Source organism: Monodon monoceros, unplaced genomic scaffold (assembly GCF_005190385.1).
Source record: "Monodon monoceros isolate NGI ecotype Baffin Bay Population unplaced genomic scaffold, NGI_Narwhal_1 Super_Scaffold_12, whole genome shotgun sequence".
Lineage (NCBI taxonomy): Eukaryota > Metazoa > Chordata > Mammalia > Artiodactyla > Monodontidae > Monodon > Monodon monoceros.
In genome coordinates, this window is record NW_021703768.1 from 156,156,041 (window position 1) to 156,177,884 (window position 21,844).

At 63.5% G+C, this 21,844-nt stretch overlaps 1 protein-coding gene across 1 annotated transcript in view; it reads left to right on the plus strand.

The window, feature by feature from the left end:
* Nucleotides 1-454: 454 nt before the first annotated feature.
* Nucleotides 455-21,844, plus strand: part of ARID3A (AT-rich interaction domain 3A) — a 28,500-nt gene continuing 7,110 nt past the window's right edge. Inside the window, exons 1-3 of the mRNA XM_029216957.1 lie at nt 455-872; nt 1,878-2,190; nt 19,896-19,968. Of these exons, the coding sequence (XP_029072790.1) occupies nt 484-872; nt 1,878-2,190; nt 19,896-19,968 (775 nt within the window). The 5' untranslated portion in view covers nt 455-483. The remainder of the gene's footprint in view (nt 873-1,877; nt 2,191-19,895; nt 19,969-21,844) is intronic.

Consider the following 21,844-nt stretch of genomic DNA (forward strand, 5'->3'; position numbering starts at 1 on the left):
TGCCCCTGCTTCCCAGCCCTCTGGAGGGTGGACAGAGTGGGGGCAGATGGGACGAACGTGCTCCTCCACCTCCAGGGAGGCCCCCAGGTTTGCACACTGATGGGCGTGGATGGAAACAATTTTCCCAGAGGCCTCTGAGGTCCGACCTGAGTGGGGAGGAGCCCAGGCGTGGTCTGACGGTCTCTCCTGTTCCCTCCAGGTTTCTGCTGACACGTGAATGAGCCACCCGCCAGCCGCCGCCCCCCAGTTCCCGGTGTGAGAAGGAGGTGTCGCCCGCCTGCCGCTGGCATGCCCCACCAGCCCTGAGCCTGAGCCCGGCGGCCCCCGCCCCTGCCCCCCGCCACCCTGCACTGCCCCGGCTCCCCCGCGGCCCCCACACTGCAGTGCGGCCGGGCCCCCTCCCCCCAGGGGCCGCCCCCGCCGCCCCCGCCGCCGCCGCCCCCGCCCCGCCCTGGTGCCCGGGGCGGCCCGGCCCGCAGGGCCATGAAGCTGCAGGCCGTGATGGAGACGCTCCTGCAGCGGCAGCAGCGGGCACGCCAGGAGCTGGAGGCCCGGCAGCCGCCACCGCCAACCCCCGAGCCTGCGGCTGGCCCCCCGGCCCGTGCCAGGGCCGCCCCGGACGAGGACAGGGAGCCTGAGAGCGCCCGGATGCAGCGGGCGCAGATGGCCGCGCTGGCCGCCATGCGAGCTGCCGCCGCCGGCCTCGGCCACGCGCCCAGCCCCGGCAGCTCCGAGGATGGGCCCCCCGGCTCAGAGGACGAGGACGTGGCCCCAGAGGGGGCACCAGGCTCTCCCCCCGCACCCGGCCGAGGCAGGGAGGCGGCCGGCCTCCCCGAAGGGGACGGCCACTTCGAGGGCTCCGACGATGACCTGTGAGTTGGGGTGTGTGGGCCCCCCACGCCGAGCACTTGCCACGTGCCGGCGGCTCTCAGCCCTGGGGACACAGCCATAGAGGAAGAACAAAACCCCTGTCCTGCTGTCCACCCAGGACGTACCGTTCTTTAGAACTTCCCGGGGGGAAGGTGGACATTTCTCCACCTGCACCACCCAGGATCGGGGCCACCCGTCTCAGAAGGCTGACAAATACTTGAAGTGTGGCCACTGCGGCTGGGATCTCCTTATGTAGCTTTATTTCACCTTAATTTAAATGGAGCTACTCACACGTGGCCAATGGCCCCCATCGCCTGGCGAGGCTGTACTAGATTTAGTGGCGGGGACAGATGATAGAGGCCGTAGCCCGGGTGCAACCTACGCAGAGTGAGCATCCATTTGCCCCCAGACGTGCCTCCCCAGGGTCTGACGCAGGCCCTGAGCGGGGCGTTGGCAAAACCCCAGTGGGATCCTTCTGAGAAGACGTTTAACGAGCAAAGCAGCAGGGCGATTGCAGGCTGTGATCGGAGGTGCCAAGAAAATAAAGCAGGCGTCTTGGGGAGGGGGGTGGCTGGGGCCGGGGTCAACTTCAGGCAGTGGTGGGTGGAGGTCTTCCTGAGGAGGTGACAGTCTCTGGGAAGGGCAAGGGGGAGCGGGGAACAGCATGCCTGGCAGAGGGAACAGCCTCAGCAAAGGCCCCGAGGCAGGAACTGGGTTGGTATTTTCAAGGCCCAGCAAGGAAGCCTGTGCGACGGAGGGGACGGGAGGGGAGACGGGGTTAGCAGGTGGGCAGGGGCTGGGGTTTATGCCCAAGGGGCACCTCTAGTTGCTCTGAGCTGATTGGGGACAAGGAGAGTAAGGCCCACGGCCTGAGCTGGCCTCCTCACGGGAGCTCTCCACAGCCAGAGCACGTGGGGCTGCTCACCCACGTCCAGACAGGGAAAACGAGGCAGGAGGCGGCACGGGCCTCGCCCTCTCCCCTGACCCGCGCCCCGTGTCTGCCTCAGGAAGCCGAAGTGGGAGGAGGAAGAGGAAGAGCTGGAGGAGGATCTGGGAGACGAGGACGAGGACGAGGACGAGGACTACGAGGACGAGGTGGGGCTCGGGCCCCCTGGCTCCGCCGGCCCGGGCCCCGCAGCCCTGTTCCCCCGCAAGGCCCAGCCGCTGCAGGCGTACCGCGGCGACGGCGGGCCCCGGGCTCTGGGCGGCCAGGAGCGCCCGGGGGCTGGCCCGGCCCTCCCCGGAGGGGCTGCCCACGCAGTGCCACAGCTGCAGCCGCCGGACCACGGGGACTGGACGTACGAGGAGCAGTTCAAGCAGGTGGGCCTCGCGTCCTAACAGGGGCTGTGGGCAGTCGCTGCCAGGGGGTCAGGTGTTCTCGTGGAAGCCACGGTGTGGGGTCGTGTACGTGGGTGGGACGGGCTGGCCGGTAAACGCGTGCATGTGGGGACACGAGGGGGAAGTTCAGGGAGCTCCATCTGCACCAGAGGACAAGCAGAGAGATAGAGCAAGGAGGGGGTTCTGAGCAGGGACCGGCCCTGGGAAAGGCCGCGCGCCTGGACGAGGCTCCGTGGGGCTCATGGGTGTGGCTGGCAGGCGGGCAGGGGCGGGAGCACAGGGGCGCAGGGCCAGAGGCCTCGTCCGTGGCGTCAAGTCTGGTCTGTTGAGCCTGTGGCTGTGGAGAGGGGGGTGAGCAGGGGGTGGCCGCATCGGTGTGGACGGCCCAGCAGCAGCTCCTGGGGGCTCCAGAGGGGTGGGGAGGAAGCGGGCCGTCCTGGTGCCTTCCCCGCGGGCGGCCAGGGCAGAGGAAGTGGCCGGGCGGGGGATCCTTTGAAGTTGGGCCTCGCTGGGCTGGGCAGATGGAAACCAGATGGCGGCCGGGGCGGCCGGCTGGGCTTGCATTCCAGCCTGAGGCCAGCTGGGCCCTGCCCCGACCTCCGAGAGTGGACGGTGGGGACCTAGCCTCCCAGGCCCAGCGCCTGAGCCTCATCTGAGGCTACGGACGCGCCAGGCACATGGGAGCCGGGAGGAGGCCGTGTATGGCCTTGGGGCACCCTCCCCCCGTGCTGGCTTCCAGGATGGGCAGTGGGACCCTCCTGGAAGGATCATGAGGCCCAGCCGCCATGTGGGAAAAGGGCGCTGGGATCCCGTCCACCCTCAGAAAGCTCAGATAAAGTACAGAACTGGAAACTGGACACACAGTGTGAGAGGAACAAGCCAGGGGCTGTGACGGGAGTGACGGGGCAGGTATAAAGGCAGAAGGGGACAGTGCCCGCGGGGTGGGCACGGCCAGGGCAGCGGCGCCGAGGCAGGAGGCCAGCCTGAGGAATGGGCAGGAAGGTTAATCCCCTGCCCAGGCATCTCGGGATGGGTGGGGCTGCCTGGCTTCCGGCTGGGTCCTGGCACGCGGGCGGCAGTGCCAAGGGGTGGGATGACAGCCAGCAGACGTCATCTCCTTAGGGCGTGGCTGGCCGCTCCCCACGCGTGGCCCCGGCTGCCCCCTCCCGCCTGAAGGCTTTTCTGCGTGTGGACCCCAGCCTGAGCCAGTGCCTGGGATCAGGAGTCCCCCCCCACCCTGCTCCCTGCCTCAGTTTCCCTCCTCTTCTTGAGGAGCTGCTTGTGGCTGGGTTGCTGTCTGTCTAGTTCTGCAGATAAGAAAACAGGGGCGAGGCATTGGGGGTGGGGGACGGGTTTCCCAGAACCGAGCTCTTGACGTCTGCTGGTGTCAAAATAACACAAACGGGAACCTCATGGGCGAGTTATATTTATGGACTCGCCGAGTATTTGCCATCTGTCCTGAGTCCAACCATCAGGAAGCCCCAGGCTGGGGACCAGAGCCAGACACCTCCCACCCCCCGCCTCACAGGGTCACGGCCAGGCCAGAGGAAGGGACAAGGCCGCAGCCCCTGTGGGGTTGGGGGTCGACAGGTAGCCCCGGCCCCGCCCAGCAGCTTCTGCTGCGTGGCCCAACACTGGCGGGAGACGGGGCTTGGGTGGCCAGGCCAGGCGGAGTCCAGGGATCAGGTGTCCTGGCCGCAAAGCCCCCTTGGCCCATCAGGAACAAAGGGCCTCCAGGGGCCATCGTCCCGCTGGTCTTTGGACACAATGATGATGTCTCGAGGACTCCCAGGGTCAGGGCACGGTTGGGGATACTGAGGCCCAAGGGGCCCAGCGAACCCAGGTCACACAGTCAGTCTCACGCTTATGGAGCCCCTACTGGATACACAGCTCCCCTGCTGGACTCAGAGAAGGTCCGTAAACAAACGGGGAGGAAGGGGTGAGGAAACGTGACCTGGCATCCAGCTGAGGATGTGGGGCGGTCTCTCGGGATGTGGCACTTGTTCCAAGCCCGGTCGGAGAAGGAGCTGGGCCCTCACACTGAGGGATGGTGGTGCGGCAGGCAGAGGAAACAGCCCGTGCAAAGGCCCCGGGGTAGGATGCAGCTTGGCTTGTGTGTGGAGGCCAGACGCCGCCCGGCTGGGCCCTGCGGGGGATGGAATTGGATCCCAAGACGGTGGGGGTTAAGGGAAGTTGTGGGCGGGCGGGGGGCTGCCCTGCAGCGCCAGGATCCTGCGCCTGCCTGTTTGTGCCAGGTCCAGCTGCCAGCACTGCCCTCCCGCCCAGCTGGCCAGGCATCTGTGCGGCCAGTGTCAACAGTGGCCTGGGCTCAGCCAGCCCAGCAGATGTCGGGGGCTGTGTTGACTCTGGCGCCTGCCCCACCCCCTTCCTGGCACGTGGCAGCCGGGCCGGCCGGCCGCCTGCTTGGCACCGTCACTGCCTCTTCCTCCCCGGTCTTGGCAGGGCCTAGGCCTGACTTCCGCCCGAAAACCCTCGACAGCCGTGAAATTCTGCCGCAGGCTACAGGGTCTGGGGGGCAGCCAGGCTGGGGAGGGGCCGGGAGCAGTGGGCTCAGGGCCACGGAATCTTTCCTTGAAAGCCTGGAACCTCGCTGCCGTGGGGCCCCAGGGACTCAAGCTGATGGAGGCCAGCACTGGCTGGGATCGTAGTGTGTCATGGGGAGCGAATAGGATCTCAGCCTGCTGCCACCAGGTATGGCACCCTGGTGAAATCCTGGTGGTTTCCTGTTACCAGCAGGGCTGTGCCATCGTGGGATTTTAAGCAAGCAGAGTCTCAACTGCAGATCGTCAGCCACTTGAGGATTTGAATCTTTAGTTTCAGTGATTCAAACGCTGGGGTTTTTATTAACAGTTTTATTGACTTAAGATTCACCTGGCACATAATTCAGCTATCGAAAGCGCGATTTGGTGGGTTTTCGTACATTCACGGGGTTGTGCAGTCAATTTTAGAACATTTTCATCACCTCAAAAATGAACCTTTTAAAATGTACCCTTTAGCTCTTACCCCTACTCCCTCTTCTAGCCCCTGACAAACAGGAACCCACTCTCTGACTCTGTGGATCTACCTGTACTGGATGTTTCCCATCCGTGGAATCACACCCTGTGTGTCCTTCTGAGTCTGGCTTCTCTCCCTGAGCATCGTGTTCTGGGGGTCCGTCCACGTAGTGGGAGTGTCAGGGCTTCACCCCTCTTTGTGGCTGAGGGATATTCCATTCTACGCATGTATATCCTGGACTTTATTTACCCATTCTTCCACCCACGGACACTGGGTCGTTTCTCCCTTTGGCTGCTATGAACGTGCGTGTACAAGTTTGTGCGTGAACGCGTGCTTTCAGTTCTCACGGGCACGTACCTAGGAGTGGAGATGCTGCGTCACGTGGTAACTCTGTGGAGCTGCTGTTCACGGTGGCCGCTCCATTTTGCATCCCCGCCAGCCACACGACGTTTCCAGTTTCTCCACGTCCTCTCCGACGCTTGTGGTTAGGACTTTGGTTCCAGCCGTCCTGGTGGCGTGGCGTGCAATCTCACTGTGGTTCCGATTTGCATTAAAGGTCGGGATCATTATTTTCCCTCCTCTCCAAGGTCGTGTCTGCTCCCCACAACTTGTAAAGGAGCTCAGAGGCATAGAGATGACAGTTCTAGCTGGTATTTGTCGCGCAACCATGCGCAGGCGGCAGGTGGAGCGTCTCGCGTGTGTCTTGTGTACCTTCGTTTCGTGGTGAGGCGGGGGGGCGCTGCGTTTGCCCCATCGTACAGTTGTGGAAGCTGAGGCACAGAGCTGTCAGGCAGCTTTGCCCACGGTCACACGGGGGAGGTGTCAGAGCTGGGATTCGGCCCCAGGGTGTACTGGAGGAGTGGACAGATGGTGAGGGGCAGGGGGCACGCCCCCCTGGCTGCAGGTTTCGGGGGAGCCCGGGTGGCCCTCCTCGTCTGAAATGGAGGCGGTTGGTCCAGGGCCCAACAGCAGGGTGTCAGGACCCGGTGCCTGGACACACAGGCCCCCAGGCAGGAAAGACCTCTCGGGGCTGCTGAGGCCTTGCTGTGGACCCCGCCCGTCCCCTCTCCCCTCCCTGGGCCTCCTGGGGCCTGTTGAATTCCCGTGGGTGTCCTCCTCCACCCCAGCCTGTGTGGCCCCGGAAATGGGTTCAGGCAACTTGGGGTGAAGCCCTGGGCCTCAGATGCGTCCTCAGCAGGAGGCCGGGGTCACATTTGGGGTTTTTTCTTCTGCTCCTTTCATCTCACTTCGATTTTTTTAAATTATGGAAGGTACACGTATATACATTTTTAAAGTCCTTTTTTGATGCCAGAAGTGACACTTGACACCATTCCGGTGGGGGATAAAAAGGGAAGGATTCCAGTGAGGCCTGAGGCCTGCCAGCCCCCTCTGTGACCTAGCTGGCAGCAGCTACGGTTTTCCCAGGCCTTTCTCTGTCCATTTACACAGAAATGTGACGCGTAAGGTATCGAAGTGTGGTCTCTCGGGGGTCTGCCAGGATCTGCCAAACGCTGAGCTGGACGTACTGCTTTTCTCGTTTTTTCTCATCATTTTCACCCTGCATCTGTCTGTTTCATCAGAGTGTTTCAAGTAGCCGAGTTCTTTTTAGCCGTTGCGGGTTCCCTTGTGGAGCTGACACCAACACGCTGGTCTGTTTTCCTGTTTCCCTGTTGTAAACAACACTGCAGTGAACATCTCTGGGCGCGTGAGGGTTGCTTGGGGCTGAATGGGGTGGGGTTAGGGAGCAGGAATTGTGGGACTCCGGGAAGAGGTGGCAGATGGTTTCTTCATCCTACCTGGGAGCCCCCAGAGGCTGGGGGCCCAAAGAGGGACACACGTACTTCAGCCCTGAAGAGTCAGGGCTGAGCCAGAGGGAAGGCTGCCCAGAGGAATGGGCTTTGGAGCTGGGGCTTTGCAGGACATGTAAGAGTTGGCCAGAGGGAGAGAGAAGGGTTAGGGCCTGCATCTTGGAACGGCGTGGCTGGAACATAAAGTGGGAGGGGTAGGGGTGGGCAGACATTAGGGCAAAGCAAAGGGGGGCTCAGAGGGGGGCCTTAGCATGGTTTAGTGCTGGGGGAGGGAGAGGGACGCTGGGAGAACCCTTCTGGGCTCCACAGTCCAGGCAGGAGTGGAAGAGGCCAGCGCTACAGCCGGTCCTGTGGGACCAGGGTGGAGGAGGAGAATTTTTTGGTGGAGTGTGTTCTGGGCACACAGGCTGGAGGTCAGGCACTGGCTTCTGAGCCCAATGACGTTGAGCCGGTTTGCTTGGGGCAGTGTGGGCTGGGCCCAGGCCCATGGGTCCTGCAGGCCAGCTCTGGCGCCGGGCGTCTTCCTGGGGCGCCGGGGTCCCTGGGCCCCGTGCTGGGGGTGGGACCGGCGCCAGGAAACCCCCCGGGAGCCCAGCCCTGCCCGCCTGGGACAGCGCCCACCTCATCAAAGCCACTGCGGCTGCTGGCGTGGAGCCAGATGGGCCGTGGCGGGCGTGGGGAGGATGCCGCCTGCAGCCCTGGCACCGTGCCCCCACCCGTGCCAGCCCTGGGAACCACACTGACTCAGCCGGAAGAGCCTTATCTGGCCCCGGCGCCGCCGCCTGGCTGCCCAGTCACCGCCGAGGGGTCACTGCTGCTGTGGCCTGGCCCCCCACGCCCACCGCTGCTCCCCACCCCGGTGGCCACTGCCAAGCGCCCGGCCCCTCCCCACGCTTTCTAATGACACGCATGGTGCCGGAGGACGTGGTGCCCGGCGGGTGTGGGGTGCACGTGGGGTCCAGCCCGCTGACGTGGGCGAGCGCATGTGCGTGGGGATGTGGTGGCCGCGTGGGGTCCCTGTGGGCTGGGGGTTCCCGTCTCGAGGGACCCCGTGTGTGTCGGGGTCTGTGTTTGCAGAGCCGGGGCTCTGGGGGCATCTTGAGACCCCCCTGTGGTGTCCGTGACCATGCGTTTGCTGGCGTGGCTCTCCCGTGTGTCTGTGTGCATGGTCTGGGGCCATGTGGGCCCATCTGCTGTGTCTTGTGTATCTGTCACCTCAGGCGCCTGCTTGTGTGTCCCCGTTTCTGGAGTGTTTGTGTACGTCTGCGTGCACCCCCGTACGACTTGGCCCTGGCACGTGTGGACGTGTTGTGAGTGTGTCCTGGGGTCTGGGTGGCTGAGCTTGTGTATCCGAGTGTGTTGATCCCAGGGCTTTGCCTGTTCCACACGTCTGTACGGTGGATGACAGGTGACCCTTTCCCGTGGCTGTTTTGTGTGCACATGGCTGTATGCTTGTGGGTCTGCAAGCACACACGTGTGTGTGTGCACGTGTGCCTGTGTGTGAGCCTTGCGTCCCCCCCACCCCCCGCCGGCCCCGCTGGCCCCGTGTCTCGGGAATCTTGAGCGTGCGGTGGGGCCCATTAACCGTTAGCCAGAAAGTCACGTTGCCCCAGTCAGTGGCTTGAATCGGCGGCCCGGGCACAGGTCAGCTGCCCGCACCCGTCCGCGTGGCTTCCCGAGCCGCCTTGCTGACGCAGCCCCAGGGAGCCGTGAGGTGTGACCAGGGCCTCAGGGGCTGCAGGGGGTCCCACCGCCAGGTTACATCCCTTCCTCCCCTCACGTGCTGTGTGATCTTGGACAGGGGTGCGCCCTGTCTGATCCAGAGGTGCAGTCGGGGGGTGCTGAGCAGGGCTCACCTGCTCTGTGCCTCAGTTTCCCCACCTGAGACAAAGACCCTTCAACCCGCCGAGCCTTCTGATCTTGAGCCAGCACCCCCTGTGGTGACTTGGAGTGGCATCCCGGGCCCTCTGGAAGGCCCAGCGACCCCGTTTGCAGACGCCATCCACTGCTCGGGGAGGGTCCGGGGGCAGCTGGGGTTGTGGGCTGTGGGTGGGCACACGTGGGGGCAGGGCCGGCCCGCCCTCCTCTGCTCGCCCAGTTGCGCTCGGCCAGAGGACAATTGGGGGTCACGGGGTTAAACGGTAACCAATCTGCCTATTGAAGGCCCCAGCTCGGGACGCAGCCTTGCCCCTCGTCAGGGCCGGCGGGGGTCTCGTGGGGCCGAGGGGTGTGGCGGACACAGAGTCAGTGCCGCCTGCCGCCACCCCCGCCTTCCAGACAATGAGCAAGAAACAGATGAAACCCTAATTCCAGGAAGAAACCTATCGGGGGGGCACGAATGGGCACGTCTGCCCAAAATCTCAGAACGGGGACCTTGCTTGGAAATAGGGTCTTTGCAGGTGTGATGCAGTTAAGATGAGGCCATAGTGGAGGAGGGTGACCAGTGCCCTTAGAAAAAGAGGAGAGACACACAGAGACAGAAAATGGCCGTGTGACGTTGGCGGCAGAGACTGGGGTGATGCAGCCACAAGCCCAGAGGCCCCCAGAGGCTGGACAAGGAAGGGAGGACCCTCCCCTGAGCCTCTGGAGGGAGCGCAGCCCTGCCTCACCTGGATTCTGGATGTCTGGGCTCCAGAGCCGTGTAAGAAAAAATCCCTGTGCCAAGCCCCCCGGCCTGTTGCCGCCCCAGGAAATGAATACAAACTCCATTGAGGGCTTTGGGTCCCCAATCCTTGGGGCTCAGCAATGCCGGGCAGATTCTCAGGGAGCCTGCCCGGCCGTGGAGCCTCCTTAGGGGACCCTGACCGTGTGGTCCACGGGGTCATGGGACTGCTTTACGGCGCAAAGGCCGGGCTGGGCACCCGTGTGCGTGTGTGTCTGAGTCTGGGCCTTCCACAGGCACGTATGGAGCGCCTGCTGTGTACCAGCCCCATTCTGGGTACCAGGTATGCACCTGTGAACAAAGCAGACAGAGGTGGCCACCCTTGTGGCCACGTGGCAGTGGGGGCCGGGTGGGTGCAGCGGCTGAGGGCGGGCCGTCTGGGGCCATTATCTGAGAGCCAGCCAGCGGACGAGGGTGTGTCTGTGTTTGTGTGTCTGAGTCTGGCTGGACGGGTGTGTCCATATGCGCCTGGAGACCACGCCAGGTGGTGGGACCTGCTGGGTCTGGGCAGGGCTGAGGGTCCACGTGTCGGGGTGGGAGCATGCGTCCAAACAGGTCTGGGAGGGTCCGTGTGCAGCCATGGGGCAGACCCGGGTCCATGCCACGTAGAGGTCCAGGTGGGGGGGCCATGTGGTCTGTCTGGGCGGGGCCAGGGGTTCTCTCAAGGCGGGGGTGTGACTCCTGCTACTGTCCCTGGGGGTAGGTGGGGCATCTCTGTCCAGGCTGGAGTGGCCGTGGGCCCTGGGGCTGTGTCACATTCTCTTTCTGCCCCGTGAGGGGTCTCTGAGGGTCCCCGTGGCCACCCCAGCCTCTGCCCTGTTAGGTTACGTCCCCCAGCCCACCACCCCATGGCTTCCATTGTGGATCTTCCGGGCTTGTGAGGCCCCTACCCAGGGGGTCGCCCCCAGCCCCAGGGGCTGCCAACTCTGGTCGGGGTGGGCCGCCCGGTCCTTCTCTTTTTTTTTTTTTTTTTGCGGTACGCGGGCCTCTCACTGTTGTGGCCTCTGCCGTTGCGGAGCACAGGCTCCGGACGCGCAGGCTCAGAGGCCATGGCTCACTCTCCAGGAGCAGAGTCCCCCTCTTGCGGTCAGCGGGTAGGTTTGTTGGCAACCTGAGCCCGCTGGCCTCCGTGGGCAGGTTCTGTTTTACCGTCGGCCTGGAGTCTGGCAGAGGCTCCTGCAGGTGTGCCGGGCGGGAACCCCCAGCCCTGAGCCGTCCAGGGCCCCTTCCTCTTGACTCCTGGGCGGGAGGCGGGAAGCACCCCCCTTCCTTCCTGTGCTGTCTGGGTGAGGCCCGGGGACGGTGGGGACCCGGTCATCACAGCTAGGGAGGGGCAGCAATCTGCTCTCTTATGCTACTGCACTTCCATTCCGCGAACCCGGGCTGGGAGTGACGGGTCCCTCGCTCCCTGGGCAGGTGGATCTTCATGAACAGCCGGACCGCTAGGAGAGTCCCTTCTGGTGCTTTCCCGGCTGCCGGCGGCTCTTCTGCAGGGAAACAGGGCTGCTTCCTTTCAGAAGAAACCCCATGGTAGGAGTTTTAATCCCCGGGCGCCAGGCCCTGGTTGCAGGGCTCAGAACCCTGAGCCAGCGGCTAAGTGGCAGCTAGACAATCGTCCTTGGGTTTTGGGGGCCTGGAACCCCCAAACGAAATGCCCTGAGAGCATCATGGAACGTCGGGTTCGTAATTGCTGGCGGGAGGGAGGGAGGGAGTGAAGAGGGAGAAGATTCTGGATTTTTGGCTGTCTGACTCCAAAGCATTTGCCCGGTGCCCCCTGAGTGCCAGGCGGTCTCGGGCAGGGCCCCACCCCCAGCCCCACAAGGCTCTGAGGTGGTCCAGAGGCACCAAGGGGCTCAGTACTGGGTTCGAGTCCAGCTCTGCGGCCTTCTCTCAGCACCTCGGTTTCCCCGTCTGTGAAATGGGCTCCCATGCAGATAGCAGTCTGCTCAGAGCCAGGCCTGTGGGTGGGGGCTCCCAGGTGGATGGGAGGCTGCCCGCCCGGATTTGCATGTCGTTTGCATGTCGCAGGGCAGCTGCCTTCCTAGAAGTTTCTCCTCATGGTTCCCCATCCTGAGTGCGTCCTCAGTGCTGGGCCTGCTGGCATCCCCAGCTGTGACATGGAGCTGGCGGGTGACTAGCCTTGTCCTGCCACCAAGGTGGCTCCTCCTCCCTGCCTCCCAACCCCCTACCCATTTTCCTGGAGCCAGACTCTTCTCTCTGCACAATCTGCTCCCATGGTTCCCTCGTCCCCCACCTGGATGACCCAGGTGCACCCTGCCCACTTCACAGGTGGGAAGACTGAGGCTCCAGGAGACCCCCAGTTACATGAAAGGTTGACCCAGAGACAAGGGCGCTTCCCCGGAACCTCACCATCTGGAAATCCAGAAAGAAGCGCCTTTAATCGTCAGCTTCGTGGTCAGGCTCTCTGACTTGTTTCTGGAACCTTTATTAATATCTGTGCCGTGTCTTTTCGGAGAGGGGGCACATGCTGGTTGGTTGGGGGGGTGGGGGTTGGCCAAGCTGGCAGATGTTTCTGCCTGGCCCAGAATCACTTCCCCAATTTCCTGCAGGCCCAGTGGGGGCCCCTGCAGCCCTGGAGCGCTGACGGGAAATGAAAGGGCCACGTGGCCCTGCGTCTGGCGGGGGTGGGTGGCCTCAGGGGTCAGGTGCGCCAGGAGGGCAACTCGTGGGAAGAGCCTGAGGTCGCGCGGTGAACACTGATTAAGCCCCTACTGTGTGCAGCAGGCAAGCCTGCCCTTCCCCCATTCTGCCGCAGGGATGGCCAGCTTCAAAGACGCCCCCTCCCTCACCACCTCCCCCTGCCTGTGTGTGACTCCTGCTGTCCCCCTCGCAGGCCTGGGGCTCCCAAGGGTTGTCTGGGTCTCTCTTGGGCATCCAACACGGGCCTTAACATACAGAAGGTTGGGAATTCCCTGGCGGTCCAGTGGTTATTAGGACTCTGCGCTTTCACTGCTGTGGGCCCGGGTTCAACCCTTGAACTAAGATCCCGCAAGCCGTGCACCGCAAACAGTGTAGTGCAGCCCAGGAAAAAAAAAAAAAAGCATACAGAAGGTGCTCAGTCATGGCTGCAAGATGGATTGACGTGGCCACAGCCCCTAGGGCTTGACAGGGAGGGTTCCAGACTCCGGGTGCTTCCGCCCCACCCGGCCTCCCCACGCCATACTTCATCCATCCATCCGTTTGTCTGTCCCTGCCCCGGGGTCTCTGGGGAGGGGGCGAGAAGGGGCAGGAGCGCACCCTCTGGGCCGGGCTGCCGATGGTTACGGCGGAGCTACAGCGGGGCGGCACCAGTGCCGGACCGAGACCCGCACGGAAGCCCCTGGCCGCCTCAGTGGGCACGAGGGGGGAGGGGCCGTGGGGGATGTGGGTGCCGCCCCTGCCCCACCCGTGCCCTGCCCCGTCCCGTCCCCCAGCCCTGCGCGTGGGCGTTTCTGTGAATGGGGGAGGCTGGTTGGCCCCCAGGGACCCAGCCCCTGCCCACCTGGGTAACGGCTGCCAGCGCTGAGTCATGGGGCGCAGGGCCTCCCAGGACCCGATAATGTGAGGAGGGGCTTTATCAGCTGGGTTGGGGCCGCCAGGAGGGGGAGCCAGGTGGGAGAGGCTGGTGCAGAGGCCCCGGGCAGGAGCAGGCTGGGAGCAGTGAGGGACCAGTGCTGGGGAGGGACCAGGTGCAGGCATCTGGGGGGCCAGGACCACAGCCTGGCAGGCAGGAGGTCTGGCTTCTTCTGACAGCAGCAGGGAGCCAGGGGCCTCCTCGGAGCAGGGGAGACACAGCCTGATCTCCATGTAAAGATTAAAAGCTCCCCGGACTCTCCACCCTGGGGGGCTGCAAGGAGGAAGTGTCATCCTATTGTTCTTGGGTGTTCTGTGGGGGGACGTTGAGGGATAAAAACCAGCTGTGCGGGCTTCTCTGCTCTTTCAGTGCAGTTTCACTTTGCTTACAGGAGTTACAATGAATCAGTTCTTGTCCAAAGCCCAAAGAATATAGAAATAGTGAGATTGGTAATAATAGCCAAAAGATGGAAATAACCCAAATGCCCATCAGTGGTGAATGGATAAACAAATGTGGTCCCTCCACACACGGGAACATCACTCAGCCATGAAAAGGGGTGAAGCCCTGACACTCGCTACAGCGTGGACGGACCCTGAGAACACGATGCTCAGTGAGAGAAGCCAGACACAGAAGGACACACAGGGTGTGACTCCACTGATGGGAAACGTCCAGAACAGGCAGATCCACGGAGACAGAGAGTGGGTTCCTGGTTGTCAGGGGCTGGGGAGGGGGAGGGGGGTGACTCCTGATGGGCACGGGGCTTCCTTTGGGATGATGGAATGTTCCGGAACTAGATAGGGGTCGTGGTTGCAGAACAATGTTCAGTGCACCAAAGGCCACTGAATGGTTCACCTTAAAATGGTGAATTCTGTGTTACGTGACTTTCACCTCCATAAATATTTTTTTGAACGATCCAGGACCAGGTAGGTGAGATTAAGGCCCTGAGGCTCCCGGGCGGCTCCAGCCCTGCCTGATGCCTCACTCCGCCGTTCATCCTCACCCGTTCCCAGACCCCCTCCGAGGGCCAGGGTTCCAGCGGGGTCCCCATGGTCCCCACACATGGACGCTGTCTGTTCCTGCCGTTCTGGCCGTGGGGGGAGCCATCCTTCTCTGGTTGCCCATATGAGCCGTATTGGACACAAGTGCAAAAACGGGTCTTTTTCTGGACTTCCCTGGCGGTCCAGTGGTTAGGACTTGGGGCTTCCACTGCAGGGGCCCCGGGTTCAATCCCTGGTCGGGGAACTAGGATCCCACAGGCCACACGGTGGGGCCAAAAAAAAGAAAAAAACCACGAGGGGTCCTTTTCCACCTGTTCCCAGCTGTGGGCCTCTCCCTGCCACATTGGTGGCTGCCCGGGACAAGGTTGTCCCTCTCTGGGGCTGGGGGTTGCCGGTCGCCCAAACGCTCCCGGTTTCTCCTGATTTTGTCCCTGTATCTGCCGTCCAAGGACACGGCCTCACTCCTGGAGTCCCCCTGCCGCCCAGTGGCCTCGTGCATCCGAGGTAGGGCCCCGCGGACTTTGGAGCCGCCTGGGTGTCGGGAGGGGGGCTGAGCGGACACCATTAAGGGGGCAAAGTTCCTCCTGGGGGCCCTGGAGCGGGTGCTTTCTTTACAGCTGGGGCCCCTCGGCCTTGGGCTGGTCGCCGCCCTGGGCGCGTGCAGTCTGGAGCTGGGGACACGGTGCCAGGGAGGGGTCTCCCGCGTGTGGGCGGCCCTGGGGGCGCCCCTCCCCCCTGCACCAGGTCCCCCCTTGTGGTTTGATGCAGGCCACGGGCCTGTCCTCCTCTTTCAGGCTGGCAGGTGGGCCCAGGGCATGCGTGGTGCCCTGGCTCCCGAGGGGTCCGCTGTGCCCGCAGGGCGGCTTCGGGGGAGGGGAGGGGAGGGGGCCCCACCCCGGGGGGGCCGTCGAGGCCTTGTCCGCAGCACAACCCGCTGACCTGGCTGGGAGCTCCTCGAAGCTGGTGGTAGTGAAAATGCTCACCTTTCGCCACAAACAAGAATTTCCTGTTTGCCCCTCGCGCACCTGGGGGAGGGGAGGTTATCTCACTTTTGCCTCCCGGGCCCCTCCCCCCGCCCACTACCTGACCCGGAGCCTGTCCTGCTTTATCTGCTTCCTCCTTGCAGACTGTCCCCTCCACCCTCTGCGGAGGGGTGGGTGGCGGGGTCCCTCCGGGGACCCCCTCCTCTCCCCACCAGCCTCCCCCTGCCACCCGGGCTGGGCCCAGAGCGAGGCAGGTGGCCTTCTGTGCTCATCATCCTCCCAAGGTGGTCGAGGGTCCACTGAGAAATCCATGTGTGGCCTGAGGCTGGGTGGCGCCTTTGCTGCAAAGGAAACTGAGGCAGAGGCCGGGGTCAGAGGGTGAGGAGGGGCTGGGAGGGGAAGGAGGGAGCCTTGCGGAGATTCTCCGGGAAAGTGCATTCCAGAGGAGGGAGCAGCAGGTGCAAAGGCCCTGAGGTGAGGCCTGTGGCTTTTGCTCAGAAAGCATGACAAGGCCCAAGGGGGCCGAGCAGAGGGAGGTGAGGGCAAGGAGGTGACAGGCCAGTAGTGACCGCAGGGGAAGTGGGATCCTTGATGGGGGCAATGGGAAGCCATGGGAGACTGTAAGGCGGGGGAGAGTCTCGCCCAGGCTGCCCGGGAAGGCCCCTCTGGCTGCTCAGCAGGGGTGGGGGCTTGGCTTTGCTTGGTCTGTGCCTCAGTTTCCCGTCTGTGAAGTGGGTGGTGCTGGGGAGGGGAAGATGGACACGCGGGCAGTCCAGCCTTGGTAACTAGCGGATGGACGCCCTCCGTCACTGGGTAGGGGCCCAGCCACAGCGGAGACCGGCGGAGGGGCCACCACATGGTGGTGGCGGGGCCTGTCCCGGTGACCCCGCCCAGCAGGTGGAAAACGGGAAGGGAGTGTGTGCTTGGGAGCCTCTGTGGGAGCCCCCAGCCCAGGCCCGCACGTCCACACCCACATCCTCGGGGTTCTGTACCGCCTTCACAGATGCGGCTTGGGGAGGACAGGATGTGAACCCAGCAGGGCAGACTCCAAACGCCCCCAAGACCCTTGTCTGCCCGATGCCAGGACGCAGGTGGCCCGAAGCGTGGGTTGTGCACGGACACATCTCGGGTTTGGGAAAGGATAGGGGGTCCCACCCCCACGCTGCTCTGAGAAATCAAGGTCCACTTAACGAGCATTTATGAAGGAGCTGCTGGGTGCCCAATTCTAGATCCTGGGAACTAAGCAGACAAAATCCCAAACACCCTACCAGGGCAGGTGGACAGGAGACCATACCAGTGTGTAAACCCATGCGGCTTGGTGGTGCCGGGGAACGGGGTACACAGGAGAGTCGCCTGTAATCGGTGCATGTGCTCCAAGTGAGAGCACAGGCGCTCGGGGCTTCTCTCCAGGGCGACGTGGGAACAGAGACCTGGGCGACAACGGGGAAGCCCGCGGGGATAGAGCTAGGACAGAGCCAGGACGGCATTCCAAGAGAGGAGCTGCCAGGTCAAAGGCCTGGAGGGGGGACCGCGGCCCCTGGCGGGTTTGAGAAGCAGCGGGAAGGCTGGTGAGAGGTCAGCTGGGAGCGGCCCTGGCAGGTCTTCTGGGATGCATGGCTGCAGAGAGGCGGGGTGTCCTCAGAACTGGCGGGAGGTGGAGGTGGCCCCGTGATCAGAGCACCCAGTAGCCCCGGGGAAATCAGGCTCTGGGGAGGGGAGACTGGGGCAGTTTATCTGGGGCCTCAGCCCAAGGCGGGGGTGTTTCCTGAGGTTTTGCCCAACCTCCAGCCTGGGTTTGCAGCTCGGGGTATGACAGTGCCTCCTGGTCCGTCCAGAAAGGGGCAGGGTTTCAGCCAGAGGGCCCAGGTGGGCCCGAGGCCTGGGTGTGGCTCAGGATCTGTTGTGGCCCAGCTGTGTGGCTTGAGAGCCTTGTGAGGACAGGCAAATGGGCCCAGGGGCTCACAAGGGGAGCCTGGACACCACCACGGGGGGCCTGGACACCACCCCCAGCTCCCCCATCCCTGAGGCCTGGTGGGCAGCCCTAGCCGGCTGGCCAGGGCAGGACACACCCTGCAGGGGTGCGGAACTTGGGCCCAGAGCCCCATAAAGCTAGGGCGGCCTTTACTGCCCGTCTTTGTTGTTGGCTGCCCACAGCAACAGCCATTAATTCTTCCTTCTCTGTCGGCAGCCTGCCCACCCCCTTTATGGCCTCGCACAATGCCCTGGCCCCTCGGGGGTCTGGCCGTGCCACGGCAGCCCGCCCACCGATTGGCCTGGGAGTTAACGGCCCCCCGCCAAGCCAGCCCGCCTCTGCCCGGAAGCTGTTCTCTGCCCTGAGCCTCAGTTTCCCCACCTGGAATACGGGGGTCCTGATGGTTCCAGGAGCTCAGGGTGAATGAAGCTATTGTGTTTATCACCCACTGTCTCTGAAAGATGGGGAAACTGAGGCAGGAGGGGCACTGTGATCTCTTGTGGGAGCTGGGCCCAGGAAGGGCTTCATGCCTGGCGGACCCCCCTCCACCAGGGTTGGAATCTCAAGGGACGAGATGTCGCCCCCTCGTCAGGGAGGGCTTGAGGTTCGGTGGTCCCCTGTGAGCTTCCTGGGGCGGCCATAACAAATGACCACAAACTGGGCAGCTTAGGACAGCAGGGATTGACTCTCAGTTCTGGAGGACTGACGTCTGGGGTCAGGGGATGGCTGGGCGTTACTCAGGCTCCAGGGGACGGTCCTTCTTGCCTCTTTCAGCTTCTGGGGGCTCCAGGCGTCACCCCAATCTCTGCCTCTATCTCCCCATGTGTCTCTACGTCTCTCCTCCTCTCATAAGGACACCAGCCACCCTACTGTGGGACCTCATCGTGACTAATGTCATCTGCAGAGACCCTATTTCCAGATCAGGTCCCATCCTGAGGTTCCGGGTGGATGGGAATTTGAGGGCAATTCCCCACAAGTCTCTCTGATCTTCTCTGCCCAGCCTGGCCCACGTTGCGGCCGAGAAAATCAGGGTTCACTCAACGAGCATCTATCAAGTAGCTGCTGTGTGCTCAGCCCTATTTTAGACATTGAAAACAGAACAGACAAAATCCCCAACGTTCCAGCCAGGCAGACAGACAGGAGACTGGACCAGGTTGTGAATCATGGGGATCTGATGAAGGGGCCAAGGGGCGCACACAGTGCTGGGGGCCGTGCGGGCAGGGGGAATGAGGATGGGGCAGGGGCAGTGGAGGCGGCCCAGGCGGGTGCATGCCCACGGGAAGGTCCACCTGCAGGCCCCACACCCCTCAGGCAGGGGGAAAAACGGGGCCTCCCTGGCCACCATAAATCAGTGCAGGAATGCAGCTGGCCAGCCGGCCTCTGGCAGGGTGGAGACAAAGGTCCGGCCTCGACCACCCAGGTCTGGGCTCCTGGCCTCGCCCCCAGCCTGTACCCTGCGTGCCCCACTATCTCTCCATTACACAGTTGGGGAAAGTGAGGCCCAGAGAGGGGCGAGGTGGCTGAGGGGTAGCCAACCCGAGGACCCTGCCTCCCCAGGCCTGGGGATGTCCCATACTGCAGGAGCTGGGCACCAGTGTGTTCTTGGGCCCTGATGACCGATTGTCTCAGCCGGGGCTAATTGGTGGTTTCAAGGCCCCACACAGTCCCGCTTGCTCTGTGTCCAGGTGACTGCATTCCCCAAAGCTTAATTTGAAGCCTGCTATCTGCACTGCCCCCTTTGGCAAATCCCCCCCCCAACTTTGCTCTCTAATTATCTCTGCCGGCTTCCCCTGCCTGCCAGCACCTGGGAGCTGAGGGTTGAGGCTGGGGACCCCCTGCCCCGCTGATAGCCCAGACCGAGGCCCTCTCCCCACCCCGGTGACTGGTGAACCCAGGCAGCGGGTGCGCAGGACAGAGCCTGGGCTGAGAGTCCCCGAGAGTCCTGACTCCAGGCTCAGGCCTGCCTCTGTGCCTCAGCTACAAAATGGGCCACCTCTCAGGAGCACATGCGTGTGAGTCGGTGGACCGTGCCGGACCTCCACCATCCTCACGGTGGCGATGGTCTAGGTGGGATAAATTGTGCCCCCCAAAATTAACATGTTCAAGTCTGAGCTTCAGGTTCCTGTGAACGGGACATGATTTGGGAATCAGGTCTTTGCATATGTGATTAGTTACCGGTGGAGATGAGGTAGCCCTAAAGCCAGTGAGTGATGCCCCATAAGAAGAGGGGGATTTGGACACAGAGACACAGGGAGAAGCCACGTGAGGACAGAGGCAGAGGCCAGGGTGATGCAGCAACAGACCCAGGACACCTGGAGCCCCAGGAGCTGGAAGATGTGGGAAGGATCCCCCCCAGCCACCCCCCGCCCCAGCCTCTGGAGGGAGCACAGCCCTGCTGCACCTTGATCTCAGACGGCTGGCTTCCAGAGCCGAAAGAGGATAAATCTGTGTGGTTTAAGCCAAGTGTGTGGTCAGCTGTTACGGCCGCCCCAGGACAGGTGTCTCAGGGTCCTTGTTTGATAGTGGTGGGGGCAGGCCTCAGGAGATGTTTGGACTGTGGGGGGGGCCGGGGGTCTGGGGCCGGGACCCCTCGTTTGTCCCTCCGTGCCATGTGGACATGGCACCCGCACCCAAGCTCTGGCACCAACTAATCCATCCCCTCCCTGCTGTCGCAGCTCTACGAACTGGACGGGGACCCCAAGAGGAAGGAGTTCCTGGATGACTTGTTCAGCTTCATGCAGAAGCGAGGTGAGGCCTGCCCGCCGGGAAGTCCCAGATATGAGCACGCGGGGGGGGGGGGGGGGGGGCCCTTCTGGCCACCGCCCGGGGCAGGTGTGTCAGCCAGGCTGGGAGTGAGTTCTCCGTGGCCGGAGGCATCCAAGAGGTGCCTGAGCGGGGAGACACAGCGCTGCCATGGTGGCAGGGGAGGTCTGAGAGAAGAGGCACCATCCTGCCATGGGTATCTGACAGGAGACACAGCCCAGCCTTGAGGGTCTGATGGGGGAGACACAGCTGTGAGAGTCTGAGGGGTAAGTCCTTGGGTGTGGGGGGGGGCGGCTCTCAGGGCCCCAACCCAGAACTGACAGTCCAGGCTTCCTCCCTTGCTGCTGAGACCCGGGCGCTGAGATCCTGGCTTCCCGGATCCCCCGCAGCAGGGCTGGCCTCTGTCTGGGGAGCAGGGTTGCATTCCCAGGCAGGCAGGCAGGCAGGCGGGCGGATGCTGGGTGGCAGGACAGAAGCTCCCCACAGGCTAGAGTCTGGCCTTCCTGCCACCACTGGTGGGAGGTTTGGGTCCCGGCCCCTCCCTGCTCCCACCTGGGGCCTCAGTTCCCCCATCTGTAAGGTGGGCCACCAACACTCCCCACCGTGTGGCAGTGCCCCAGATGTGCCAAGTGCCAGGTCCACAGTTATTATGCGCCAGCAGTGTACCAGGCCCAAGCCACCTGTATCCCCCTACACCCTGGGGTCTGGGGCGAGGCGGATACCAGACGCGGCCTTGAGAACAGCGAGACGACCAGGGACGGAGGCCAGGCCTGGGGAGCAGGGACTGGTCTGGGTGGGTGTCCAGGTGGGGAAACGGACGGCCCAGACGCTGGGGGGGGCGTTGGGGGCATTCAGGGTGAGCCAGGCCCAGGGAGGATGGGGGAGGAGGGCACCCAGAGGGTCCCCAGGGCCCTCCCTCAGCTCAGAGCTGCCAGCCAGCCAGGGGTCCCAGGAGCACCCACTGCGTGTGGGGCTCATTTCCTTGATACCTCCTCCCCCCACACACCCCCAGCAGGGTTATTCACGACCCCCACTGTTCAGGGAAGGAAACTGAGGCCTGGAGAGGGGAGAGGGCCTCTGAGCCACAGAGGCAGGAAGGGGCGGGGCTGGGGCGGGGCTGCTGGGGGTGGGTGGGGCGGGCAGGGGAGCTGCATGTGCTATGACTGTTTCAGGGGCCAGCCAGGCGGCTTCTTTGTCCAGGGCCCCTGCCCGCCCCTCCCTGCCAGCAGCTTCTGTAAACACAGGCCCGACCAGGCCCAGGCCGGAAGGGAAGGAGATGAAAGGGGAGGGGGCTGCGGCCTCCACATTAACCCCTCCTGTGCCGGGGGTGGAGGAATCCAGACCCAGCCCGGCCTGCTGCCCCGCCTCGCTGCCCCCCCCCCCCCATGTAGTCAGAGAGATCGACCCACCCTTTATCATCCCGTCCACACCTACCTGAGCCCCCCCCTCCCCCTCCCCCCACCATGGGGCTCCAAGCTCCCAGGCCCGGAGCCCACCCATTTTGCCCCAGACTGGGCTCTCGGTGTCCAGGAGGCATGGAGGAAGTATGGTGAGCTGCCACAGAGTGATGAGGCTGGGGTCCTCTGGGGCCCCCAGCTCCTGGCCACACAGGGCTTCAAGGGTCTGTGTCCAGCCCTGGCTCCCTCCTCAAGCCAGGTGCTCCTGGAGGACAGGAAGCAACAAACTCCTATACAACCCTCAAAACCCAGCTCCAAGGCCCTCTCTTCCCTACCTTCCTCTTGAACCCTCCCCTCTATAATTGGGGTCGGGGGCTTTGGGGCTGAGAATCTGGATACCATGTCCTGCATCCCATAATAAAGTAGTCTTTCCCCCACATCACAAAGTAAAAGCCTCCAACTGG